Source organism: Pelecanus crispus, chromosome 1 (assembly GCF_030463565.1).
Source record: "Pelecanus crispus isolate bPelCri1 chromosome 1, bPelCri1.pri, whole genome shotgun sequence".
In the NCBI taxonomy this organism is placed as follows: Eukaryota; Metazoa; Chordata; class Aves; order Pelecaniformes; family Pelecanidae; genus Pelecanus; species Pelecanus crispus.
Genome location: NC_134643.1, coordinates 65,611,236 through 65,638,977, shown reverse-complemented (window position 1 = coordinate 65,638,977; position 27,742 = coordinate 65,611,236). Strand labels below are relative to the sequence as shown.

The following is a 27,742-nucleotide window of genomic DNA, read 5'->3' as shown; positions in this document are numbered from 1 at the left end:
AGCATTGCTGTGACACTGCTCCTTTTGAAGTCCCTGGTAAAACAGAAACCACTTCTGAAAACTTTTGAAGAATTACAGCCTTACAGCAAACAGCATAATAGGTGATGAGAGAAAGGAGTCTAAGCTATCTTTCCAGGGCTTTAATTGTCCAGGGATTGTTACACTCTCTGATTTAAGAGGCACCTCAGGATTGCTTTAAATTACATGGTCTGGAATTGTCCATGAGTGGCACAACCTTACCAGACAAAAGGTCAAGAGTCTGTCCTAAAGTATATACCATCTCTCAGGAAGCCCTGTCTCCCAAGCAGACATCTTACGTATTTGGAGTTCCCACAGTATCCCTGTGGTTGCTGTTTCTGTCAAAATGTTGCGTTGCCACTCGCATTTGCAAAAAGCACAGTTGTGAGAATGTGCTGTAGTCTCTGCTTGTAGTTAATTCTTTCTTTCTTTTGTAGTAGGGGTAAGGGAGACATCATGCAGATGTAATTTGGGATGCGACTGTAAAACAAAGCAGGGGGGTGGTCTTAGGGAATCTCATCTGGTCTCTTCTCAGCAGGCAGCTTTTCATTACTTTCCATGCTGGAATGTTTATTGTCCCACAGCTCATGTGTGTTGCAATTACAGCTTGCTTGGCAGTTTTTCTTGTTTTCCCATTGTCTTGGGTGAACTTGTAGAAACATGGTCCTGGGAGATAAGTTTTAGGCACAGGAAGGACTGGCATGAGCCAGCCTTTTTCATTTGCACCTCTTTTCATGTTTTTTTGTTCTTGGCCTACAGCCCAGCCTGCATTACTGAAGCTGGGAGTCCCCAGCATTACTCAGCCAGTGGAGCACTAGCCTGACCCAAGTGCAGGTCTTGTAAAACCGTGGGGATCGCTACCCACAGCCTCCTCTGAACAAAGGTGATCAATCACCTAACTGTGCTGGCTTTGAAAGATGCGTAAACGAATGCTAGGATGAATGCCCAGTCATTATCTGTTATACCATGTCCCATACGGATGTCAGTTTGGGTTGTCTTCAGCTGTAAAAGCTCTCCATGAAATCTTTCTGCAGAGCTCTTCAGAGTGATGGCACTCACCAGATTATGTCCCATCTCTGTCGATATTTATAGTGCAGCTTCCAAATGGTTCCTACCTCTTACTCAGCCACTGAGAAGGTAAATGCAGTGCAGTGGTTTTGAGTTTATCCATAAGTCTCTGCAAAGCATTGTTGGTGCTCTGTGCAAAGAGGTAGACAAAGTCACAATCTCTAATCTTTTTCTTTGTAGCTCACAGCCAGCGCCTGGTGCATGTGAAATCTCGCCTGAAGCAAACCCCGCGGTACCAAACTTTGGAACGGGACTTGATTGAATATCAAGAGAGGCAGCTGTTTGAGTATTTTGTCGTGGTGTCGCTGCACAAGAAGCAGGCTGGGGCTGCCTATGTCCCTGAGGTTACCCAGCAGTTCCCATTGAAGGTGCGGTGCCTGTCGGGAAGATCTGGTTGACATGTCTCAGATTGCGTGGTGCACTTGCACAGCTGGAGAAGCCACAGCTTCTCTGTTGACCACACATTATATCAGTAACCCCTCTGCTGTGTCAGTGTTCAGTGAGACTGAAGATTGAGGGACTGCAGTCACCCCCCCGAGAATTGTCATGGTATTCCTCACTGTTGAAAGAGCAGCAGATTTATATCTTTTGCTGCCCTTGGCTATGACTTTTATGTAGCTATTCCCTTTCTCCGCCCTTTCTCTTTAAAGGAAATCAATGCCTGGGAGAAGACACATGTTCTTAAAGGGAAGGCACAGCTTTCACCAACAGTCTAGCTCAAAACAGGGAATGAGGAATGGGAGAAACAGAGAGCCAGTGTGACAGTGTTTGTAAATGGGATGTAACCAGAGCTCCCCTCAGACTTCAATTCTCTCACCCCTTGCTGGAAGATGTGTCCCAGATAGGAGGCACAATATAGCAGGGGCAGGTGCTGCAGATGCAGGGCTTGGTGGAATTGGGAGCACAGAGTTACTTTAAGATACCTAAAGATTAGGTGAGCCAGAATCACAGAAATTTTAATATCTTCCAGGCAGAAGCTTAGCTTCTGTCATCACCTCTTCATTTGTCACAGGAAAAATATTTGAAGTCATTCCATCCCCACATGACTAATTGGAAACATTCCTTCTCTCTGTTCTGTTAGCTTGAGCGCTCGTTCAAATTCATGCGTGAGGCAGAAGATCAGTTGAAAGCTATTCCCCAGTTTTGCTTCCCTGATGCAAAGGACTGGGCCCCCATCCATCAGTTTGCCAGGTAAGTACTGTATTTTGTATCCTGATTCATGAGAAACAGATTTATGCATCAAGCTAATTAAATATGAGAGCTGTTACGGTAGGACATTAGGCAGAGCCCTGAGCGGGCTGTGTTGGAAATGCAGAAAGATTGTGAGTTTATTGGGTTTGTATGTCAGAGACTTTTAATGTGGGTGATGGGTATCTTGTCATTCTGCTTTCTCTTTCTGCAGTGAGACATTCTCGTTTGTCCTGACGGGGGAAGATGGAAGCAGGCGATTTGGATACTGTAGGAGGCTGCTGGTAATTATCCCTGTTTTTTTCTTTGCCTAGAGATGCAGCCTTCCGTGGGGTTGGTGTTACTGGCACCCGTTCTGGAAAGTGGAAAGCTCCTGCTCTTCTCTTTCAGTGTGGAAAGAAAGAGCTGCAGCAGAGCAGCTTTGCTCTCTTCTGCTCTGCTCAGTGCCAAAGTCCCTCTCTGAGTACCACCCTCCACTCCAGATATAGCTCTTTTCCTTACACCAGTGCCTAATGTTGTGACCATGGACTGTCGTTTCACCACTAAGCTGAAGATAGGGTTTGTCTCCCTTACGTTTAGATAGCTACTAAACAGTTGTCTAAACCTGTGCTAGTCCTGCACGCTGAGTTGTCTCTGTAGAGCAGTATGCCCTGCCTTAGTCATTTGGCTTAGGAAGGTTGGGTTCATACTGTGGATGTGCCCATTTCTCCCGTTTCTAGTGTACTAGGGTTTGAGCCAGACTTAAGGTATTGTCAGCAGCAGCATGCTGTCAAATGTCTGCCAGTTTCTAAGCCAGCCAGCGAGCTGCAGAACTAAGAGACCAGTCACTCTGTCTCTGCAGTAGTTATAACTCTGACGCTTTCTTGGTGTTTTTTCGGTGTGTGTGTATTTGCGTTTGTCTTGAAAGCCCAGTGGGAAAGGGAAGCGTCTCCCAGAAGTTTACTGCATTGTGAGTCGCCTTGGATGCTTCAATCTCTTCTCTAAGGTGAGGAGGGAGAGAGAGGGAATTTGTGCTGTAGGCTGAGAGGGACCTCAAAGTGAAGTCAACACCAGAAAAATGGGGATCAGGGAAGCTGATGGCTGAAGAAAGGGCCTGAAATGGTGTTGGCAAGGCAACTGCATGCTAATTCCAGAATCTAGCAAAAGCACCGTTAAAAGGAAAACTAGATTGTCAGCTGTTGCCTTGTTCCTTCAGCAGAACTACCAGAACACAAGCACTGAGAGATTAAAAGGTGGAGTCCTGACTCCAAGAGTGGTGGGGAGTTTGCAAATTGTAAGCTTTCCATTCGCCTCACTGGAGCTGCGTTTCTCTTGCTGAAGGAAATTAAGGGTCTTCAATTGCACCTTTTCCCTTATGATTCCAGGCTCCGTGTCAATGCTGGGTTAAGGAGAGAACATAGATGCTGGTGCATTTTATTCCTGGTGTTACCTCCCTCCTCCTCATTTACATGTTTTTGTGTCTTCGTGCTTTTATTTCAGATCTTGGATGAGGTTGAGAAGAGACGGGGCATTTCCCCCGCCTTGGTGCAGCCTCTCATGAGGAGTGTCATGGAGGCACCTTTCCCAGCTTTGGGCCGGACAATTACAGTCAAGAACTTCTTGCCAGGCTCAGGAACAGAGGTAAAGACACCACCCTAGAGAGTGGGAGACTTAGACTGGCAAATGGTGTAGGACTGGCGACTGGAAGTTGGGACTGTGACATAGCACTGGGGATCTTCAAGGACAGATTGTCTGGCAACTGTGTGGGGAAGCTGGGGAGTAAAATAGGGGACTGGAAAGGATGGCATGGAGACTTCAGTGACCTCAGAATCAAAAGGGAAATCATATGGTAAAAAGGAATGTAAGGACATAGCCGTGCTAATATGGCAAAATGAAACAGGGCATTGGCCTTGAGGCCAAGTGGCACAGACTCGTGGGCCCCATGCTGCACAGCACGTGACCTTGGATCTGCGGATCTGCTCAAGGTCCCCTACACTTAACTTCCTGAAGGCAGGATTCATAGCATGTGCTCCAGCATCCTTAACACAGAACCACTGTTCATGTGGGACGGGGCACGGGGTTCTGGTCAAAAAATACTGGAAACTACAGAAGGGCAATGTTGCAGCCTTTCAGAATGGTATTTTCACAGCATGGAGGTGAGGGTACATGTTGCATCTCCCACAGTGTGGTGTGAGGACAGTGGGAGGGTTTTAAGAGGGCAGAGCTTTTGGGAGTAGCATTGAAGGACTGTGGGAGGGTGGAGGGAGCCAAACTGAACGTAGTCTTGTTGGGCATGGTATGCCTTGAATGTGAGAGAGAAGAAAGCAAGCGAGTTGATAGAGGTTGTGTCTGAGGACTTTCAGCATAGCACTACATGATGACGTTCTCCTCAACCAAACTGAAAACAGTCCAAACTAAATTAAATTACTGCAGAGCACATGCACAGCAAGTTAAAAATCTGCACTCGAGGAGTAGAGTCCCAATGGTGTGCTGTCAAGTTGTGAGGATGTTTTGGGTGTTTTGTTTCTAAGATTCTTAATGTTCATTAATTATCTGGTTGATGGCATAAACCCCACATTTACACAATGTGGTAGGTGACAGCATTGGGATGGGTTGCAGGCACTTTGGAGAGTAAGGGATTAAAATGACCTTGCTAAATTGAAGGTTTGGTCTGGAATTCAATATGGGCAGGAGCAAAGTGCTGGGAAGAAGAAATGAGTAGTCTAATACAACATGGAAGCAACTGAGTGAGCAACAGTGCTTCAGAAAAGGATCTGGTGGTATTGTGGGCCATAAAGTGAGCAGAAATAACAGTATGGTAGTATTTAGACAAACTCCTGCATTGTGAAGGAAAATGAAGGGATGGATAAAAGCAGTTTTTCTGCTTTCCAGCATTGGTGGAAATTTATTTAGAGTATCGTTTTCCAAGAAGTGCAAACACTAGGAGAAACCAAAAAGAGTAGTACCACTTAGTAAGTGGTTTAGAAAACACAGGCAAAGCTTGAGAAAATTCTTTGCTTAATATAGAAAACAAAGGACAAAGGAGGACATGTGATAATAACCTTCCAATATACAAGACATTTCCTACAGAGAGGAACGTGACCAGTGGTTCTGAGCGTATACTGAGAGTAAGACAGCAAGTAGTTGAAGTAATTTGCCACTGACATGTTTCAGCTGCAGGCTTGGTGTTGGTAGTTCAGAACTAGCATAATTTTCTTGTGGGATTTATGAAATGTGTGGTGTTGGAGGCCTTCAAGAGCAATTTAGATAAGCATCTGTCTAAGATAAGGAGTACGAAGCGCTGAGGTGCTGTGACAGGAATTATTTAAGTAGATACAGACAAAGAAAAATGCCCACAGGCTGCTCTTTTCTGTAACTTGTATAAAAAAATTTATAGTCAGTAGGTTAGGCATCCAGATTCTTGCAGTAAAAAAATTAAATAAATAAATAGTAACTGTAAAAATAAGAGTGCAGATTTGAAAGGCTTCATGCTGTTCTGCTGCTTGAATGCCAGAAAGCCTGGAAACCACTCCTAGCTGGACACAACCTAGTTTTCCTCCTTATGAAGAGCTCCCTGTCCTCAGTCCAGTGGGGAGAACTTGTGGTTGGTCTCATGCTGTGCCCATTGGAGTGGCCTCTGGATCATCTTCAGCTTCATCTGGAAGAAGGATTTGTAGGAGGTAACACAAGGGAAGACTGTTTGAGGGCTTAACGCTGTGCAGTGTTCACCAGCGCAGTCGGTAACGCTTGCTAGCCGTCCACGCTTGCCGCAGTATGGGTGGACAGCGAGAGCTGACCTGGGGTCTTTTTCTCTCCAACAGGTCATCGAGCTGCGGCGGCCTCTTGACTCCAGGCTCGAGCATGTTGATTTCGAGTCCTTGTTCACATCCCTCAGCGTGCGGCACCTGAGCAGAGTCTTCGCCTCCCTGCTTCTGGAAAGGAGGGTGATCTTTATCGCAGACAAGCTCAGGTACCCTTCTGCATTTCCTTAAACAAAAAGCTTGCCTTCCAAGGAAGGAAGGCTGAGAAGACTGCAGTGACTGATCTCTCTGCCTTGTTCTTTTTTTCTTCTCTGCTCTTTTCCAACTTCTTATCTGACGTGAGTAGGGCTGTACTTCCCAGGAGTAGGGAACTCAGGCCATACACCATGATATCGCTTTGCAGCTTGCAAAAAGCATGTTGCATCTTGTGCCCGAGGAGAACCAAATTCCCTTTCCTCCAGATGGTTTTAGAGCAGAGGCTTGGTGCTAAATAAATGAAACCCCTCCTTTTGCTCCATGATGCTGCACTGTTCCCCACTGAGCTGTGCTGGAGTTTCCAAGGATCAAGCCTCGGGCAGAGATCACCATTCCTTCTGGGTTGTTCCCTGATGTCACAAAATCTTCTTGTATCTTCAGCTTGTGTTTTAGTATTGGTACCTAATGACTTTTTTCTTGTGAGAGATGAAAGTAAAGGATGCAGTGAGGGGGAATGAGACAGAGGACTTCCCTCTTCTATTTTGAATCTGCTCAACTTGTGGTTTTGTTTGGGTTTTTTTTTTTTTGTTTGTTTTTAAAATTTTGTTTTCTCTCCTAACTTACAAGAATGGGCCCAGGTTTCTTTAAGATCTTGTGCAGCTGGTGGCTGGCAGCTCTCCAGCCCTTGAAGCACTTGAGGATTCAGGGAGGAGAATTCGCCAAGGCTGGGGAAAGAAAAGCTGCCTGGATGAGTAATGACACTTAAGAGCATGCTCAGGTTTCAGGAGTGTACAATGCCCCTAAGCTGTCTGTTTTCACAACTTCCAGCCAGCAGGCTGCAGCTCTGGGACCGAGCACTGGGGCAAAGGATGGGGAGGCCCCTTCTACAGGAAAGCTAAGGGAAAAATTCATCCTGCAGGAATCCGGGGCTTTTTGCGGGCAGAGCTCAGGCAGTCTCATCACAGGAATAGGAAGGCTGGAGAGAGGGAAGCTGTAGCATCCAGGCAGCACTGGCTGCTTGCAGTTTTTGGCAGCTGCCTTGGGTCAGAGAGGGGAAGATTTGCCTCTTTATAATCAGTGATACATTATATGCATAGATATTTAGTATTCTGGATACTTAAGCCACACATTTCATGCAGAGCGTTCTGACTTGCATTAAAAATGAGAGAATTCATGCAAACACTGTATTTCTACATAGCATATATGATTTATGGGATAATTTATGATGACAGGCTTTGTTTTCAAAGGTTTTTCTCCTCTGTAGGACAAATTTTACATTCTGAGAAAATCTGTTAAGGACACAGATGACATTGTAATCTCTATATAAGGGCTGGGTGGTAAAAGTAAATGGTAGGGAACTTTTTTTTTTTAAGGCATCACTTCAGAATGAACCTTTATTTACCAGATCATTCCCTATCACATCTTTATATGACAGCACACCACCATGTATTCTGAGCATGGTGTGTGTTACAGAATATCTCTAATTCAAAGTACTTTGATGGGTTTTGGTGGGTTCCCCCTGCCCCACCCCGTATCTTTTGTCAGTATATCCGGGGTCCTTAGGAATCAGTCCAGCTGCCCAGGCCTGTAAAAGAGAATGGGAGAGAGCTGTAGAGTCATAGTTTCTAGAATCTCTAAATAAACAGCTTGCTTCTGTGAAAAAAAGAATTGTCACATTTTAAAGATCCAGGGTCTGTTAGGCTGCAGGGCTCAGATTCAAATATTTACCGTAGATTTGCCAGCTCTCTACAAGACTTCTAATTAATTGATGTTTCTGAGAAGACCTTGCTCTGAGTAATTTCAGGAGAGTCTTTTTCTTTTCCTGTAACAAAATATGAAGTTTCTCTGGCTCATTTTTGTGGAGAAAAAAATTGAAAATTACCCCAAAGGACTGTAAAGGCTTGAAAAACATAAAACAAAGAAAATGACCTTCAAAATTAAGTAAACTACTGTATTTTAATCCAGTCCAGTGACTTGAGTGCGCTGGACTGGTGAGCCTTTCATAAGGTCAACAGTCTCTTCTGCTTGTTGGTAGAAATTCCGTGGTTTGGAAGCTGATGGTATTGTAGATGCGGGATCTTCTGTCCAAATGATACTTTTGCTGGGACAGGAACACATTGAACTCAATGAATATTAAGTAGTATTTACTTTAGGGGTGAAAATGCCAATTTCAGAAGAAAAAAAAGAAACACTTTTTGGCAATAGCTTAAGAGAAAAAAAAAAAACGATTAAAGCAGCTGTTGGAAACTGCTCAGAGGTTAGGAATGCTAGAAATAATCCAGCTGAGATGGATTAACGGGGAGGGTGCAGGTGACATGGTGAAAGATGCATAATAAATTACATTTATCATTCACCTTTGCAGTCCTTCTTGTGGGCACTATCAATAGCTATCTGTGCGTGTGTGTAAAGGTGTGTCTGGGTGTGAGTGACAGAGAAAATGATGTATGCAATTTATTTACATCTTTTAATTGCTATAAAATCAGTCTGTGGGAAAAGAAAGCTGAAAGGTCTCTTGCCAAATACTGTGTGAACTGTGAAATGTTTTCAAGCTGAGCCAAAAAATGCATCTAACAAGTGTACAGCAAGTGAAATACTTTGTCTTTTCCATCTTTAGAATGAACATTGAGTGTTTTTTAAAGACCTGTCAATCCAAAGCTTGGCAGCGGAAAAGGAAAGAATTTGGTTTATTAGTTTTTGGGTCGGTTTTTTTTTTCCCCCTCTATTGCTATGGAAACCGGAGTATACATCGCCTCGCAACCCAGGAAAATGACTTTGTTAAAACTATGTTGGTCTGTGTAGTCTTCCCTACCTTTTGTTCACTTCTGCACTGTAAACTTTAGTCCTGGGGCAGCGGAGGCCATGGCATGGGTTAGGCACTGCAACAGGAGAGCTGCTTTTGTTTCCAAGTGATGCTGCCTGGCACACAATTCGAGGCACTGAAGACCAATGTTTTAGAAGGCATCTTCTAAATAAAAGTGGCTTGATTTCACAAGGTACCTAGAGCTGGGCAGTTTTTTCTGGCCTGAGGGAGATGTGTTAGATTCAGAGAGCTTTTTAAATTGGGAAAACTTACACAGGCTTAAAATCGAGGCACCCTTTTTCCAGATCTCCTCAAAAGCCTGTTGTGGATCTGACCAACTCAAGCAATTGCCTCTGTCTGTGCCAGAAACCACAGCTGTGTCAACAACACGAAGTGGTCATTGTTATCAAAGGCAGATCTGAAAGAATTGGAGTAGACACTTTAAATGTGGTCATCCCCAGTAAAACGTAATTAATCATCAAAAAGAAGCCTTTTCCATGTGCTACAAAAACAAGTCTGGGACTGTGAATCCCAGCCTCCCAGATTTCTCCTTTTTGTATTGTGGTTAGGGAGAAAAAGAAACCTAAGGATGAAGTTTGGATGTCAGATAATAACATCATTTCTTCAGAGCATCTTAACGCTCCCTCCTTCACTTGCACTAACCTGCCACGTCGGTGGGAGGCAGTGACGGTCCCCACAGCTGGTGGAATTTGGCATTGCCCTGGAGGGATTTGCAGCAATGCTGCACAAAGTCACGGGGCAAAGTTTGGAAGCTCCCGTGCCTGTTAAATGTTGTAAACCAGATCTGCGATCCATCATAAGTAAATCCAGATGTGACACAGTGTCAGAAATCCAAAGGTGTTTGTAAAACGAATCCTACTGTAGCAGAGCTTATAAAAAAGAAAAGAAAAAACCATGTAATCAAACGGTATTAAATTGCCAAATGCCAGCAGATTTTCAGCAGTTTGGTTAGTTCAGGGAACAGTGGGCTTCCTGGCATTAGACTCCAAAAGGCAGATTGATTCAATAGTGGTTTTCAGAAATCATGAAGTAGCCTAAACCCAAAGAGGGATTGAGCTTGGGAGGCATTTTAGCATAGGTGCTTGCCTTTGGAACAGAAAGCTGGAAACCCTACAGTCAGTCTAAAGTTTGGGAGGAAAGCAACCAAACTGAGCAGCCAGTATCCTTCTTTAGTTGCAAGTTGTCAGGGTGTCTTTTTAGAGCAAGTCAAGCTAGTGTTGGAGCAAGTTTTGCCAGGCAAGGAAGAAGCATTTCTATGTAGCTGCAGCTGTTGTGTGCAGATTCTGTACTGGCTGCCTCTGTTCAAGGTGACTACCAAGAAGCAGCAGCTGCATAGGGTGCTGTGTGATAGGTTTTTGCATGGGATGCCATGCGGTGGGAAGGCCTGTCGTTCAAGCAAACAAATGTCACATATTGCTGCGATGCCATTGTTCTGACCAAGGGAGTGCTCAGCCGGAGAGATCTGTGTGTCGGTCTGTATCCAAATCAGCCCTTTAGGGAGAGATCTGACGTGGTTCTTTGTGTACATTGATGCTTTTTAGCCTCTATACTAGCGATATCTCAATTCAGTCTCTCTTGCAAGCTCCTGTGCAAGTGACATCAAACGTGCAGCTCAGCCATGATCCCTACAGGAGGCTGAATGAACCCATGAAAATGTGCTCAGGATCTTGAAAGTGTACTTTAAAGACCTGCAGTGTTTTAAGGATTAGCTGCTGAAACCAAAAGCCTTAAAAAGCGGTGTCCCTGTCCCATTTGAACGGCTGGCGTTGAACTTCTATGGCCTGAGAGTAGTGCATGGCACTCCCTAGAGTGCACTGCAGTCACTCTGGATAGTTCTCTGCATTCCTGGTAACATCTCCAAGCAAAACACAGCATCCTGTGTCAGTATTACTCCAATGGCAGCAATCATCATTGTGGCTACGGTGCATGTGTCCTGGGATACCAGGATTTCAGTAGGGATGTTGGCTGCAGCTACCCAGAGTCATTGGCTGCCTGTTTGGTACAAGAGCCCTCGGAGGGCTGATGGACGCTGAAATAAATAGTGCTTTGCAAGTGCATTAAACTGTTCAGGTTGTGTTAAGGGGCATACATATCTCACAGAAAGAGGCATCCAGCTTGAGCAGTGCCCAGAACTTCAGTGGCCATATTCACCTTCTACGCAGAGGGGTACCTGCCGTATTGCAGCTGTGATGTAGTTCAGGCAGTCTCCCCCATCACTGTTGGCTGAAGAGCACACGGTTGCGCAGATGGCATAAAAGGAATTTCTCGTCTGGATTCTTTTGCAAGGCTCAGTAGTCGTGGTGTGACTCAGCAGTCCCGTAGTGCTTGTCGCAGTGCCGCATGCAAGAGAAGGAGGGAGCTTAGGCTGGAGTCATTCCAAAGGACCGACGTTCTGCTGGGCTCCTGGCAAGCTGCAGCTCCCTCAGACTCTCTGCAGAGCAGGTCTGACTGAATGACATGTGGAAGAGACACCTCAGTGTTACCTCCTCTGTGTCCCTCTCTGAACTGCTCTGCCTTCAAAAGAGGCTCACAGACCTCAACCCTACCAGTATTTTTCCCTGAAAATGTCTTCCACAGAGAAGTGTTTCAGAGCAGAGATCATTAGGATTTATTCTGGAGGTGATGAGGCATTCACAGATGGAAAGGTGGAAGGGGAAGCTTTCTTTTTTACTTCCCACTACGTGGTGCATACAATTTCAGGCTTAGACGGCTCTGTCTGTGACTTCCACTAACTGGACCTCAGCCATCTTTCCTCCCACTTAATCTCTCACGTACCGTGTGTACTCGCTGGGACTTGAGAGCAGGGTTGAGGGAAGAGCAAGCCGCTATAAATGTAGTAGGAGACAGCATGCCGTAATATCTCACCATGCCATAAATAACCATGTACTTCAGCTGCTCACTGTTCCTCTCTGGAGCTGCCTGGAATCACAGAGATCCCTTCCCTTGGTTTTCAAGTGCTGTCTATAAAGGCTTTACAGTAATGGAGGGGAAGAGAAGCTCCTGCTTTTGCTTCTGCTAACGTGGCCTGAAATGTATGGGCCTACAAGTAACACCACCTCGAAGGAGACAGTTTTTAAAGGATCTCATTAACTTGGAGTGCACCTCGAAGATTCACTTTTGTTGCAGTTCCTCTCAAGATTAGAAAAATAATGTACTCTGATACCATTCCCATATTTTTTCTGGGTGTTCTTTTTTTTGGGGGGTGGGGGGTAAACGTTCCTGTTTCTTACTAGCTCTGTGTTTTCTCATTATTTTCGTTTTGTTTCTCTCAGATTCATTATCTACCTTGCCTGTGTGGTAGACACAGCAAGACATGGCCTTGCTGATGAGGGCAGGCACAGCTTGAGAGGAGTGACAGAGGGGCAGCCAGCAGGGATGAATGGAGAGAAGGGAGGGGGGATACTCTAAGACCTTCCTAAACAAGGATTTGGAACTGAGGGGTTTTTCCCATCTAACGGCTTAAAGCTACCATAAAAAAAAAAAGCTCTGTTTTTATGGAGTATCCCCTTAAGAAAAGACGAGCCTCTGGGAGTGCAGGGAGAGGAAACTGTCCCCATCTTGTGAAGAGACTTTCTCAGCGCACACGTCCCAAGCGTCCCTCCCAAGTGCCCGTTCCCTACCTGTTGTGGTCCTACATAAAATTCTCACATTAAGCAGATTCCAGCCTCTCCCCTGGGAGTTACTTATCTCCAAAAAGCGTCATGTGTTTAGCGATGTTTACTGCCTGATTACTTCATATGGTCACGCTGATGTCCCAGCAACCATAATCACGTTCTGCTAAACTGAACTTAATCTGGTGAAAGCCAGCCAGCTGTAGCCCAGCTCAGCGTGTGTTAGTGTTCCAACACAGGGATTCAAATCCACCAGACTTAGCTGGAGCAGGGGGTGGCGGGGGGAAAGCAGGCTTCGCTTTTCAGAGCGAGCTCGAGTCCACACCCATCAAACCCCTTCCCTCTCAAGTCAGCAATAAACTGCCAGATCCGGGTTGCTGAGTGTAAATTCCCCTGTGGAGTTTAACAGGAGCCAGCTGCGCGCCCTTCCTCGGCGACACGGATCCTCCTGGCTGCACCAGCCTCCCTCCCCTCCTCCAGCCTTTCGAGACCTGGATGCTAGTAAAACAAAGTGACGTTATGTGCAGGGTTTATAGTGGCGAGCCTTGCCCCTTCCTCAATGCATACAAACGCTTCCAGACCCGGAACAGATGAGTAACTGGTGCCCTGCGGCGAGCTCTGCCGTGTCTGACTGCAGACCTTGCCTGCCTCCTGCCAGAGAGCCGATGGGGTTTCTGGACGGACCCTCTTGGAAGTTGTCAGCAAAGGCGCTTACAGCCGAGCTGCTGGTGGCATTTGAAGGGGGAAGAAGGAAGGCTGCGGTCCTGTGAGCCGCAGGCAGCATCCCGCAGAGGCTGGCCATGTGCTCCCCTCCTGGGATTTCACTCTCCCGTGGTTCTGAGTAGCCTTGGCAGGCCCCACAGGCTGCAGGGTGCCCGGATAGGCTCGGCTGGAGACCGCTGCCTTCCTCCTTCCCTCATGCTCCGGCATGGCTGTTAGGAGCTATCAGTATGATTGGGACTGATAGAAAAGCGTGCCATTGGCATGCAATTAGTCATGCTAAGGGTTGCCCAAAGCCAAAGTATATATCCTGCACAGGTAGCAAGCCAAGGGGCAGGGGTGGACCGTGGCTGGAATGACCTGCAGGAGCACCTGGGGACCTTGTGGCTGCAGGTTGCGCCCAGGGCTTTGCCAGGGGATCCAAGCAGGCCGTCCAGCTGTGCTGACAAGGCCAAGAGTATGGCCAGCAGGTAAGTGTGCCACAGTGCAGCCCAACAGGTAGCTGCTGTAGTAGTGGAGCTGTCTTCCACGTGCCACGGCTGTGTGCTGTCTGTGCTGGACAGTATAGCCTCTGTGCATTCAGACCCATGGCTTTCCCATGAAAGAGAATAAATTAATTTCTCTGATGAGAGGCAGTGGCATGGAAGATCCCATGTCTGTGTGATATTTCCCGTCAGGGCACTGGAGGAGCAGATGCTGGATTAAGGGGAACCCGTCTCCTGTCACATGCATGTGGGTCAGGATTGTCTTTCGAAACGTGGGCTCCTGTTACAAGTCACTGCTCCTGAAGCTGAAAAATGGAGTTTTCCCAAAGAAATTTGGGGAAGCCCCTAGTAATTACAGAGATCAATCAGAGAACAATTGAAAGAGCCCTGATTTCTAGGCAGCGCCACTCATCTCCTGACTGACTGGCCATTGCCCTTGGTTGTGTTTCATCTTCCAGCACTCTCTCCAAGTGTTGCCACGCCACGGTGGCCCTCCTGTACCCCTTCACCTGGCAGCACACCTACATCCCCGTGCTGCCGCCTTCCATGATCGACATCGTGTGCTCGCCCACCCCCTTCCTCATCGGCCTGCTCTCCAGCTCCCTGCCCCGCCTGAAGGAGCTCCCGGTGGAGGAGGTGAGCCATGCACCCGCACCAAAGCCTTGCTCCCCGTTGCTTCCGGTGGGCTGAGTTGTCTTCTGTCCCAAAAAGGCTGCTCTTGAGAGTCTGCCTTGGCAGCTGGGGGCATGAAGGAGCCGAGGTCTCGTCCTCTGGCTCCTGCAAGCGTGGGGTGAGGGAGGAGGTGGACATCCCCTGGGGAGGCAGAGGGCTGGGTTCTGCCTTGTCCACAGCTTGGGAAGGTGGGGAGCTGGGATCTCCCACCGTGGGGCTGCTGCAGGGAGGAGATGATTTTATTAAAGTTTCTGTTGGTTTCTGCGTAGTGCTGCCTAGGGGCTAAGCACAAAGTCTGGCAGGCTTGAAGTGTGATTGCTACAAATTGGCAAGGATAGCTGCCCCTCTAATTGACGCAGGTGCCTAATGAAAGGAATAAATAATTAAGAACCAGATTCATAGTGCACAAGGGTGAACGCAGCAAGGCTGACCATGGTTAGGGAGTCATTTCCCTCCCTGCCCACCCAGGTGACAGCGGTGCAGTGCACGGGTCGAAAAGACGGAGCTCTGACCCGACGTGGCAGTGAGGAGCGGTGGGCTGGGCTTGGAGCGCAGCCTCCTGCTGTCCAAGCTGTTCTGCGGTTTGCGGCGACGTCGTTAGAAAGCCGCAACAAGGGCCCCGCTCTTGGCTCGGGCTTGGGTGCCTGCTCCAGCTGCGGTGGTGGGTAGGAGGAGCAAGGGCAGAGCCAAAGCGTTTCCTCCAGAGCAGTTACAGATTAAGATAAACTCCAGTGATGGAAAAAATGACTTGCCCTTTTTATTCTTGCTCTCTCATTCTTAGGTCCTCGTTGTTGACCTTGTAAATAACCGGTTTCTGAGACAGGTGAGCAGAGCTATTTCATATCCTTCATCTTCTATCACCTTCTTCCACCACACCGTACCTCCATCTGTGTTTGCTGACCTGCCTGGCTGGCTGGATCGCTCACTCCCCACGCAAACTGAGGCAGGATTCATGGTTGGCAGTGTTACAGGGGTTGCTGCGTACGTATGGAATATGAGAGTCCCAAACCACAGCTGTTGAGGACCGAATCATTGTGCATTATCTCTCCCTCTGTTTTTTTTTAAAGAGGGGAAACAGTGGCACCTGAGCACTGCGGGTTCTTAAGTGGCATCCTGTAAGGCTGAGGGCAGAGCTGGAAAGCCTCAGCTTAGCACTGGGTGCTGGGGAGCAGCGCAGGCTCTTCCAGACTGCGTCTGTCAGTCCCGCTCCTATCGCATACCCAGCCCTGAGCCGGGAAGGGAGCCTTGATGATTCCTTCACATCCCTTCCTTCCTGAGGAGCTTGAGATTCCTCACTCCTTGCACTGGATGGGTCACAGGCAGGAAGCTGTTGCTCTGCAGATGAGATTGCCTGCTGATTTTTACTTCCCTTTGTCGTGAAGAGGAGGAGTGGGATATTGAAGGGAAGAGGATAGATGAGCGAATGTGCTCCTGGCCCGGGGGGCTAGTTCTTGCCCCCAGGCTCTCTGGCAGATGGCTGCGTGGTCTCTGCCATGCCTCAGGTCCCGCGGGTGGGATGGGACGAGCGCATTTCCTGCTGCAGGCAGCAGCGCGTGGGTGAAGGCCGCTCCTTCGGCGCGGTTCTCGCTTGCCAGCTGCCTTAGCTGCAGGGGAACGCTTTGCCTTGCACCTCTCTTTTGGAGGTTCAAGCTGAAATCGCGCTCTCTCAGCCAGGGGCTGGTAGGAGCTCGCAGACAGTCACCGGCAGTTTCTCGGTCTGCGGGGACTCATTACGCCTCCGAAAGGCGACCGGTGCCTGAGCGGGGCTGAGCAGGGGGTTGTGCTCGCCTGGCTGCGCGCCAGCATTGTTCGGGGGTACGTCCGCTCCGTGGTGGTGCGAGCGCGCTCGCAGGCCGGCGGTGTGGGGCCACCGGTGGGTGAGCACCGCCCGGGAGCTGCCTGGATCGGACGCCTGAAATTCTTCCGGAAGAGGAGAATATTTGGGACGAGGCACCCCCTTTCTCTTGCCTCTCGTGCTTCTTTGATAGGCCTGCCCTGGGAGGTGCTGGGAACGTGCCAAGCCTGTTACGCCTTCTCCCTCTCCCTCTTCCTCTCCTCATGGTTCATTTTTAGTGCTCCCCCTGCCGTGCTGGGGACGGGATAGGAGCTGCTGAGGAGACGGGCAGTGTCCTGGCTCCAGGCCCTGAGGAGGTGGCTCTGTTTTGCAGATGGAAGATGAGGACTCCATCCTGCCCCGCAAGCTGCAGGCCGCCCTAGAGCACATTTTGGAGCAGAGGAACGAGCTGGCGAGCGACAAGGAGGAGGGCCCTGTCAATGGCAAGCAGGGTAAAGCACGGTGCCTTTCAGCTTAAAACCACGTCTCTTCCTGCCTCTTTTTCTCCTGTCGCTTCTTAGGGGAGGACTAGGCTTGTATTGAATTTAACACCACAGAAATTGGAGGTAGGTGAGGGTTTTGGTTGAAGCCGTGTTAAATACTCCATTGCACTGGGGACAGTTCTCTGTGTGAAGAGAAACAGTACCTACCCCTTCCTGGCTCTGTCCGTCCTTCCCTTACAGCTCCAGGGAACACCTGTACCCCTTTTGGCGGCCAGGATTTGGGGGGGGGGGTGTCCCACAGGCCTCTCTCTGCTGCTGACCGTGTGAGTGATGCAGGCTCCTCCGCGGGACACTCCACCCGCAGGGCTGCAGTCGCGGAGGCGGCCGTGCCGCTCGCAGGCAACTGGGCTGAGACAGCTCTTTGGGGAGCAGCATGGGCATCTCCTGGTTTCGGGGGAGCCGAGACAAAGCTTGGTGGCTTTCGAAGTAATAGCCGCCCAGTTCTCTTTCGTGGCAGGCACTTCCTAGGATCCTGTCTCTCTTGAGCAGCTTTTTCTGCTCAGGCTAGGGAGTTAGGGCTTCTTAAAAAAAGCCAGGGAGTTTGTGCCCAGGGCTTTTCCTAGCACGTCCTTACAGCACTGTCCTCACTGCTGCCTCTTTCTTTTCTCCTTAGAGACCAGCCCTTTGAACGAGGTGGTGTCCGAGGCCTTTGTCCGTTTCTTCGTGGAGATTGTGGGCCACTACTCCCTCTTCCTGACGCCCACCGAGCGAGAGGAGCGGACCCTGCAGCGCGAGGCTTTCCGCAAGTCCGTCTCCTCCAAGAGCCTCCGACGCTTTCTGGAGGTTTTCATGGAGACGCAGATGTTCGGGGGCTTCATTCAGGAGCGGGAGCTGCGGAAGCAGGGGGTCAGAGGTGAGGGGCTCTGCCTGGGCTCTGCAGCCGTCGAAACTCCGCTGTTGCTGCCATGAGAGCCGGGAGGTGCTCACCAGCCACCAGCTCCATCCCCAGCACCGTGGCTGGAGGCTGCAGTATCCATGAAGGGACACTGGGAGGGTTGTGGTAGGGAAGCGCTAGTGCAGGCTGATGGTTTGTTCTGACATCCCTGTGTGGCCTTCAGGAAGTCATTCAGGGATTTTTTGTCTTTGTTTCCTTATCTTCCCAAAGGGGAGCATCACCTTACAGGAGCGTGGTGAGACATAGTGTTTGCACAGTGCATGGGAACTGGCTGCTGGAGAACAGGGGCTTTTTCTGTGAGATCTGGTAGTTTCTCATTGAGGTTGGGGTTACAGGCACCCTTCACCACTGCAGTAAGGGACATAAGCAGTATCCTCCATGTGCGTGCCTCTGTTCCATGCTGAATTCCCGTCAGGGCTGTCACAGTACACTGCTGGGATGACTTATTCTTGCAGTCCCTCACGTCCCCTTCCCACGTCTAGAGGAAGAACTGGCTGGACTGGTTGTGGCTGTTTTGGCTAGTAGAAAACATGGATGCTCGTGTCCTTCCCAGAGCTGCTTCTGTTGTTTCACTCCTGTTATCCCGCAGTCCCGAGGGCTCTGCTGGCAGCTGAAGTTTCTCATCCCTGCTTGCTGCTTGGTGCTGGCTTAGCAGTTTCCTCCCAAGCACTAATGAGCGGTGGACACTTGAATAGGTGGCTGAGTAAAAGAGATTTTGCAGCGTGGTAAATCCCCCATGGTAAATTCCCCAGATGAACTCACTTTCTGGACTTAGCCGTGTTCGTAGCAGAATGAACGGAGGTTTTGTCTCTCCCTGTGCGAGATACAAAAGCTCAGTCAGCCTTGCAGTGGGGAGGGAGGAGGCAGACCAAAGCTCCTGTCCCAGATCCAGGCTCAGCTGGTGGAGGAGGTGGGGCGAGTTGTTCCCTCTTGTGTGCAACAGTTTATTGATAAGATGGGACAGTATGCTTGCAGATGGGCATTCTTTTATTTATAGGGAAGCGAAATAGAAGTTGTTGACTTCTTTCTTTCTGCAGGTCTGTTTGAGGTACGGGCTCAGGAGTACCTGGAAACACTTCCCAGTGGGGAGCAGAGTGGAGTCAATAGGTTCCTGAAAGGCCTAGGTAAGGAACCAGCAAAACCCTTGGCTTCTCAGGAGGCTTGGGCTTCTTGTTGCCTTCAGGTTTGGCAGCAGAGAAGCTGCTGAAGGGTGGCAGGACTCTGCTAGTGGCTGGGTGTGCTCTGAGCCTTGAGTGATTAGTGCCTGGCCATGTATCCCTGCTCTGGCACGCTGTTGGCTCTGCCCCCTGATCTGCCACTTCTTTGAAGGCTGGTGGAGAACGAAAGTTTGGGCCATGAGCTACGTCTGTGTTTTCCAAAGGAGATGGGAGGGTCTGAGGAGGCAGTGGAGCAACAAGTGACCTGGGGGTGGTGGATGCAGTTCCTGATGGGGGGAGTGACACAGTCTCCATGGCCTTCAGGTTTGCCCTGAGGGATCAGCTGTGGGAATCGCCCAGGAGTATCCTAAGGTTGAATCCATTTTCCACTCTGAGAGGACCTAGATGAGAGCTCCAGACTGAGCTCAGGAGTCCTTAAGTCATTGGCACCATGGCTAAGAGAGTTCGATCTTCTGTTCACATCGCATCCCTGGCCCTCTTGTCTTTTCTTGGCCATTTACGAGCAGCAGTGTCTGTGGGGCTGGTGTGCCCTGCCGCTCACCCACACACACTCTGGCCAGGTGAGCTTAGTAATACGTTCACCTTCCAGGGCATTCACCTTCCAGGACTGCTGGGCAAATGGGCTCTGGAATGTGTGCCGGGGGGCTTGCAGGGTCCCAGTCTGCAGCGCTGTGACCTGCTCTGCAGGCACCTGCTTGAGCTTTGCAGGGCAGGGGGCTGTGGATAGGGACCCGGGGCTGGCAGCACGGGCGATGCGCTGCATAGGCTTGCTTGGCTGGTGGCGCTGGGGCGAGTGACACTTGTTTTGCCTGACACTGTGGGGAGCCCATTGTCCTCTCTCTGTCTCTCCAGGTAGCAAAATGAAATTTCTCCACAAAAAGTAAGAGCGGAGCACATCCTCATTCCACAGAAGAGAATGGCTTTACCATTTAACAGCAATAAATCAGACTATTATCAACCGTTCCCATTCAGCCTGCTCCCGGGAGCTGACAGCCTTGGGCGAGCTGACCACAGTCGGGACGCGCTCACACAGATGTGTGGTGCCGCAGGAAGATTTGATGGCTGCGGGGATGCCGGGACAGGTTTCTGGATATCTACAGTACCATGCACTGGACCAAGCACTCTCTGAACTCTGCACTAGCATATTGCAGGCATCCCAGCGGATTGGATCTCTTAGCTAGTCAATTCTTTGTTTTGTTGTATTTTTCTATTTATATTGGGGTTAGAACAATTATTAACCGATGACTCTTGCCCTGCCTCCTCTCTCCGCCTGGTGCTGCAGGAGGCCAAAGCGGGACTCCCACGGCACTGAGCAGGTGAAGCTCGGGCGTGGAGGAGGGGAGAAGCAGATGTGTGGAAGTTGGTCTCTGCAAAGCGAGGGTGCTGCGGGCTGCAGGGATGATGTGGACTGACCAGGAGGAGCTTCCGAGCAAGGGAGAGGGGTGAGGGGGAACCACTAAACCTACTGAGGACTTGATGGGCTGGCCAGCTCCCCGGGTGGCTGTGCCAGGGGGTCCTGGCATGAGGAGAGGCCTTTTCTTACGCAGTGTAATTAAAAGCGAGTGGTGTAAAAGGTGTGCGGACCCTTGGTGTTTTGGGGAGGGGGATGAGCTGTGTCTGCCCACGGCCCACCCGGCGCCAAGCGTGAGCTGGGGAGGACATCGAGCAGCTGAGCCCTCGGCTTGGCCGAGCCCTCGGCTTCCCCGTGAGCCTCGCAGCCCGGGTGGCCTCGTTCCCCTGCCTGGCTGCTTGCAGGGGGAGCCCAAAGTGGAGCTCACCTGCAGGGTCTCGCCCGGGAAACCTCCTTCCAGAAGGTCAGGCAGGCTCTGCTCTCCTATCTCAGGTGTTGCTGCTGGGGAGCGCGGTAGGAAGCAGGCAAGGGGAGGGTGCCTGCTGCTGCCTTCTGCAATCCCAGTTGGGGGGGAGGTAGGGCCTGCCATTGCCCCCTTCCTGCTTGCCTCTCTGTTTTGGTGGGGAGGAAAGGTGGGGAGGTGGCAGGGGAGGCACTTGGAGGTTGAGGGGGGCAGTGAGGGCTCTTTGCTTCTCTTGCAAAAGCTGTTCCCCATGCACTGCTTGTGAGGGCAGGGTCCGGAGCAGCTGGGGCATCCTTGGGTCTCCTCTGCTCTTCAGAGAGGAAGCCAGAGGGCAGCTCTGCTACCGCCCGGAGGGAAATCTCTTCCCCAGCTCTCGGACGGTTTCAGGGCGAGAGCTGCGTGCGAGTACCTCTCGCCGCGGGCAGCTGTGCTACGCGGGGCTATGCAGGGCTGCCAGAGGTTTTGAAAGTGGTCCGGGTGCCCCTGTGGTCAGCGGGCTTTCCCAGGCGAGAGGGCCTTGTTGACCAGCAGTGGGGTTCAGAGGAGCTCACCTCCACTCGGTAATAGAGGGGGAGCTGTGGGTCCTGCGCTGCTCTCTCAGTCTTTTGAAGCCTGCGTTTCCAAGTTGCCTACAGTGGCAGCCTCTCCTTGGCTGTGGTTAAGGACAGAGGAAATGGGTTGCGATGGGTGGTGGCAGGAGCGGGCAGCTGGGTGGGTGGAGAGGTGGAGGGGCGAGTGCTCGGAGAGGTGGTGCGTCGCTGGCCCCCGCGTGATGGGGCTTGTAACGCCTGTGACACGTGCCGCTACCTGGGGGCCAGATAAGCTGGGCAGATGGCTCTGGGTGGCCCTGCTTGAGCAGGGGGTTGGCCCAAATGACCTCCAGAGGTCCCTTCCCACCTCAACCCCTCTGTGGTTCTGTGGTGAGCACCATAAATGCAGGACAGCAGTAGTGCCACGCCGGGCAGGGGGCAGGCAGGCAGCGCCTGCAGCTCTACGCTCCCCAACTCGCGTGTGGGGACAGCTGAAGCAGCAATAGTGGGGGGCAGAGAAGCCAGCAGCATTTGTCTCCCCTCCGCGGGGGTCAGGCTCCCGCAGGGGTGGCCAGGCGAGGGCATGGGGGGCTGCCCCTCGGGTGTGCTGAGCAAAGTTGGCACTGCTTAAAGCCTAGTCCGTCACAGGAGGCGGTGGTGGCCCGCCAAAGGAAACTGTGGTGGAGTTTAAGGGGAATCATATGCTGTGTTTTGGTTCTCTTTTTAAAAGGTGTTTTTAATGGTAGCAAAATGGGGTTTTGCAAAGCTGGGACGCACCCACACATGCAAAGGCAGCCAGGGTGCCTGCAAAACTTTGTGGGGTGTTAAATAAAAAAAATGAAGTTGATCTTGTGGCTCAGCTCAGGCCTCCAGAAGCCGATGTCCCACGTGGTGCCCCGCCACCAAGCCTGTGCCCGGGGGCTCTGCGTTCCCCTTCTCAAGTGATGTTTTCAACAGCATGGGACTTCGCCTTCCTCAGCAGGAGCCGTGGTGAGGAGCTGGGAGGGTTTCCTGGGCTGCCCGATGCTGACAGGCTCCTTAGCTCAGCTTGAACTCATGTGTGAGCATGCGAACATACCGGCAGCTTTTACTGCAACATCCTACTTGCTCAAATCAAAACGGGTTGTGAAATAGCCCCGTTTGTCTCATTTGGGGGCTCCAAGTGGGCTTTGCCAGCACGGGGCTCTGTGGCCACTCAGTGCTTTCGTTGGCAGCTCTCAGGAAAGCAGGAATCAAGCCTACATAGTGTACAAAATCCGGGGGAGGGGTTGTCTTAAAAAAGAGCAGCATGAGCAGTACAGTGAAAGAAACATTTACAGCTGTGTCATTAAGGATTTAAAATGAAGCTCAGACAGAGAGCGTTGGTCTCCAGCTGCAGGACCGCCCTCTCCAGCTTTACCTCGAGCTGTGTTGCGCCGGGATGAGCAGGACCCTGCGCCCCTCGGGGCTCTGGATGCTTTGGAGGAAGCCACCTGCGAAGAAAAGCCGTAAGGCTGGCTGTGCTGGGTCTGAGCACGGGGCCGTGTGCGCTCCCGTGGAGGCTGCCGACAGCAGATGCCCAGAGAGGACTGTGTGAACAGAGCGTGTATACTGGGCACGCCCTAGGTACTGTAAACATACATGCACACGCTGTCTATACTACATATACCCAGAACATTATACTTGCTGACTGTACGTCCCACCACCAAGGGTTTCCCGCACCAGAGCTGGTGTTTGTGTGTTTCATAGCCTTGGATGAGTTTCTCTTCCATAACCGTGTGTACGCGGGTGCAGACAAACGTGCTAAGGCAAGAGGCCAGCCCGGGGGCACTACGGGTGTACCGAGGGGCACCGGAGAACCGGGACACGCGCTCTGTGCCGTTAAATGTTAAAAGCCGCGATCTCTGCTCCCTGATGGTCCCTGGTTAATTAAGCAGCTCATGCATGCTGACTGGGAGCATGCTCTGACTCAGAGCAGCTCTGCAGGGCTGGGAGCCCGTGATGCCTGGGAGAGCTGCGCTTGTCGACTCCCAAGCCACCAGCTAAACCCTGAGCCCCGCTCCCCTCCTTGGCTTCCCCGCACGGGCTGTCAGCATCCTGGGAGGGCTCAGGGCGCCGGGCAAACCCTGGCTCTTAGAGATACTTATTGGAATGTCCCATTCACCATACAGTATCTGTTCATCGTTGACGGTGGCCAATGCCGGCAGGACAGACAGGGAGCCTCGTGCAGCCGAGTTTAGGGGACGAGACCCTGCCCTGCACAGGGTAGGTCTGATTTGGGTTTGGAGGGGTGTAGCCAAAGGGCTGTGTTTGCAGACAGCTACATGTGGGGGTCCCTGCTGCCAGAGGCCAGGGGGCTTGCAACCTACCTCTCTGCCTGGAGACGGCTTTCAGGTCGCAGGTGCCAGCGGGCAGCTTGCAGGTGTAGAGCCCCAGGCAGCCGCCGCAGTCGGAGGGCTTCTGGCAGGGCCGGGACTGGATGCCGTGGCAGGAGTGCTGCAGGGGGAGGGAGAGAGGTGGCCGCGGTGCCGGCATCCAGCCTTGCCCAGCCCTGGGACCCCCTCCCAGCCACAGCTGTGTCACCACGCTGTGCTCATGCCCCTGAGAGCCCCGGCCCCGAGGAGCCTGTGCCATACGCAGGCTCGAAGAGATACCTCCTGCGTAGGCTTGGGCTGCCTGAGAGCAGCCTCCCGTAAAGTCAGGTGGTTTCCTTTCGGGGTGTGCATGCCCCACAGCTGGTTAGTCAGTCGTTTATGGGTGACGTGAACCGCTCAGCCCCAGGACTGTGCTTGCCAGGGACTGACAGCTCCCGCACGCTCGAGCTGACAGCGGTGGGATGCCTGGGGGTGAGATGAGCTCAAAAAGAGCTGCTTCATCTCCCCCAGATGGGCAGGCTGGAGAGGTTCTTGTTAGAAAGCAAACCCAAGTTGCAGAAGATTATAATGGTATATGGAGATGAGCATTTGCTGCTGGATGTATTGTTTCTATTTAAAACGGTAAAATAACGCAGTAAAACCTGCAGTAGCAGGACAAGCTGCTCACCAGGCTGTAGAGCAGCAGCTTCATGCAAGGAGCTGGAGAAGTCGAGGCCCGAGGAAGCGGTTTCAGGGGCAGCTCATTACCGCTTTTGGCAGAAAGTGCGCTAGGTGACTGGCCCCCGTGGCCGAAGGGCTGCCCCCAGCCCACCTGGGGCGTTTTGGGACACACACCCAGACCTGTGCTCGCCTCCTGACCTGCTCACCGCCAGCGTGCATGGCCGTCGTCTCTGCACCAAGCCTCACCAGGCACCAGACGGGGTTTTAGGGTTGTCACTGCCCACCCCCCTTGTCTGCACCACAACCCAAACAGTGCTGTGAGGCTGTGTTGTGGCCGGCGCTTTCACGCTCGACTCAGGAGGAATGGCTCGAGAGCGGCTTTTCTACCTGACGTTTGCAGGGACGTGGCACACTCGGCAGCTGCTCCTGCTGCCCTCAGTCCCATCTGCTTTTTATGTCCCCAGGGTGCCACGGGGACTGCCGGGCAGCGAGGCTCTGCGCAGGGGGTGCTGGGGCTCAGCTGTGCACCGGGCACCCGGTTTTGAAGCTGGAGAGCTGGCTGAGCTGCTCAGGCGGGTACTGCCAGCGTGAGGGCAGCCGGTAGCAGCCCTTGGGTCACCGTGTGGGTGCAGCAACCCTCTGCCTGGAGGGGAGGTGCCACTCCAGTCCTGCTCTCCCAAAACCCCAGCCTTGGCTGCCTGGCATGGGTGTGTAGCCAAATAACTGCAAGCATTTGGGTGGTAAAACTGCTGGGAGCTCAGGGCACGGGGCCGTGGTGGGAGGATGCTCTCCTTTCCCTGCGTTGCAGCGTGGCAGTGCGTTTTGGGGCTGTCCTGCCTGGTTTTGGTGCCTCTGTGCTGCACAGCCCTGCCAGAGCTGCTGCTGGCTCCCTGTTATAACAAGCGCCGGGGGCCAGCGACATCCTGCCCGCCCGGGAGGAACCCACGGAGCTGGGAAGGACATGTTTCTTTGACCCTATCCTCCTCGTTAGGCGCTCGTAAACGCCATTACACGCAGCCCCTCCGTGCCCTGCAGACGCCTCAGCCGAAGGGGCTCACCGAGCTGCCCGAGCCCGGGGTCAGGATTGGGGGGCTGGTGCCTCCCCTCACTCCCGTCCCCCTGCAAACCCTCCGTGCAAACCCTTATCCTCGCTGGCCGAGGGCAGGTTGTGCTTACCGTGTCCCCGTTGAACTTCCCGTGGCCCTTCAGGTGGTGGCTCAGCCCCAGGCTCCTGCTGCGGGAGGGCTGCGGTGGGAGCCTCCGGGGCTTGCCAGGGGGGTCCTGCTCCCCACTGCCCACGGGGGGCTTGGCCATGGCCTTGCTGGGGGACCCAGAGCCAGGAGGGGCCTCTCCCACCAGCTCCCACACACGGGCCGGGGGGCGGCTCCCCTCCGAGCCCTGCCCGGGCAGGCTGTCCCCTCCATCTCCAGGTGGCAGAGGGTCTTCTCCGTGGCCCCCAGCTCCTGGCTGCCTCTCCGGGGCGCCGGCCCGGCCCCCCAGTGCCTCAGATGGTGCCGGGGCCGAGGAGAGCAGCACCAGGAGGAGCGCAGGGACCGTCAGTGCTGGGCTCTTCATCCTCGGGGCCTGGCTTCGCTTGGGGTCCACCTGCTGGGACGATGCTGTCGGAGGCAGGAGCAGAGGTGGAAGCTGCCTCTCTTCCCTACCGCTGGATCCAGCCGAAGTCATTTTTATAGCGCAGGGACCTGCCCCGGGGGCACAGCCCTTTTCCCCCGCCCCTGCCGTGTCCCACCTCCCCGCTTGCCAGCAAACCTGGCTGCTTGTGTGGGCCCCCACCCCCTCCCTTGCGCTCCCAAACGCCCCAGCACCCTCCTGCCACGGCCACCCCGTCCCCGCTACGTGACGGGTGCGTGCGTGCCTGTGCGCGGGCGTGTGGCATCTCTCACTTGCGAGCACAGAGTCTTTTAGCGGAACCCCACTTGCAAGGTCTTTGTAAAGGGGGGGAGCTGCCAGTAAATGTTTGCGTGTGGGAGAGGGAGGGGGGCTTGTATAAGATCAAAGCGGGTCCCTTTGGCCTCTGAGAACGCAGCCATTATATTTTCATTTTGGGTTCCTAAGGAGGTAGTGCTGCTGTGATACAGCTTTGTCAGTTCTCCAGCCCACCCCTCGTGCCTTCTCAGCTCTTTGCCCAGTTTTAGCCAAATCTGATGGAAAGGCGGCAGGCTCGGAGGGCAGGAGTTGCCACAAGCCTGGTGAAAGTGGTCTGGCTAAAGGGAAGACACCCAATTAATGGCTCCATCCATTGCAGTGGGAGCTCATTTCCTATTAAAGAGCAGAGTCCACACAGGAGAGCTGTGTTTGACCAAGCTTTGGTTGGCTTTTGCGTCATGTTAGATACCGGTGATCCGCTCCTCAGTCAAGGGTCCTTGCCAGTGGGTGACCTCTATATGAAACAAAGGTTGAGTCCATACTCCAGGCTTACTATCCATCAGGTTCAAAAAGCAGCCAGCACCAAGACCCAACTGCACTGGAAATGAGTTTTAATGAGTTTCAGTGTTCACCAAACTGTTGGCTCATTACCCACAGTGACCGCAGTTGCATCTTGTGCACATTGCGTTGGGAGAGGGGGGTCATCATTCCTCATTGCTTCCGTGGGAGACGCCCTTGCTCCCTAATACTTGTCTGTATTTTGGCGTCTCTCTTGGATAGGGACGGGATGGCACCCTCCACCACATCACAGCCTCCCCGTCAGCACCTTCTTGGACGAAAGGTTGCAGTCACAGTCCTGAGCATCAGGACTATCCCCTTCTACTCAGCCCCACTTACTAGCAGGGAGGCTCACCCCCAGAGCATTTTTCCACTGAGTTCTGGCTCCTCGTCCACCAAAGGGCAACATTTGCACATGCATGGGGCTACAGGAAAGATGCTTTGTTGTTCAGAATTGTTCTATGTACCTGCTGAGGGGGGACTGACAGCGCTGGCTTTAGACACAGCATTTGAGTAGGATGCAATTACCGCTTCCAGCCAGAAGATAGCTCTGAATTAATAGAGCTGGGCAGAACGGGGCAGCAGTCATGCCACTGCAGCCTCCACTGCCTCTGGCCGCTCCAAGGACAGATTTCCAGTGTGAAAAGGTGTCTGTGGTCCTGGCTGCTGCGCTGCATCCCTGGGAGGAGGGATTCTGGAGAGTGTAGTGAGTATTTTTGTGCCTGTGTAAAGCTGAGAGACAGTTCCCCCTGTCCCACCATGGCTTAAAATTAAAAAAAGAAAACCACCGCCACAGCAGCCTCTCCTGCAGAGTTGCCAGCCTATTCCCCTGGGTGTGAGCAAAAGGAAGGCAGGAGACCATGAATGAGACCAGAGAGCTGATGTCTACACATCTGCTGTTGTTATTTTCTCTATAGACAGTAAAGGTGTACTAGAAAAACACAGGTATTTTCATGCACGGGCTGTTGTAAGGATGACGTTGGACACTGCAATCAGTGGCAGCTGCTGTGC

General features: G+C 52.0%; 1 protein-coding gene across 1 annotated transcript in view; it reads left to right on the top strand.

Moving 5' to 3' along the window:
* Positions 1 to 20,418, top strand: part of DENND2A (DENN domain containing 2A) — a 36,090-nt gene extending 15,672 nt beyond the window's left edge. Inside the window, exons 8-19 of the mRNA XM_009493492.2 lie at positions 1,267 to 1,454; positions 2,168 to 2,277; positions 2,489 to 2,558; positions 3,182 to 3,259; positions 3,754 to 3,894; positions 6,075 to 6,223; positions 14,305 to 14,482; positions 15,300 to 15,341; positions 16,687 to 16,804; positions 17,469 to 17,708; positions 18,788 to 18,874; positions 19,781 to 20,418. Of these exons, the coding sequence (XP_009491767.1) occupies positions 1,267 to 1,454; positions 2,168 to 2,277; positions 2,489 to 2,558; positions 3,182 to 3,259; positions 3,754 to 3,894; positions 6,075 to 6,223; positions 14,305 to 14,482; positions 15,300 to 15,341; positions 16,687 to 16,804; positions 17,469 to 17,708; positions 18,788 to 18,874; positions 19,781 to 19,812 (1,433 nt within the window). The 3' untranslated portion in view covers positions 19,813 to 20,418. The remainder of the gene's footprint in view (positions 1 to 1,266; positions 1,455 to 2,167; positions 2,278 to 2,488; positions 2,559 to 3,181; positions 3,260 to 3,753; positions 3,895 to 6,074; positions 6,224 to 14,304; positions 14,483 to 15,299; positions 15,342 to 16,686; positions 16,805 to 17,468; positions 17,709 to 18,787; positions 18,875 to 19,780) is intronic.
* The last annotated feature ends 7,324 nt before the right edge of the window (positions 20,419 to 27,742 follow it).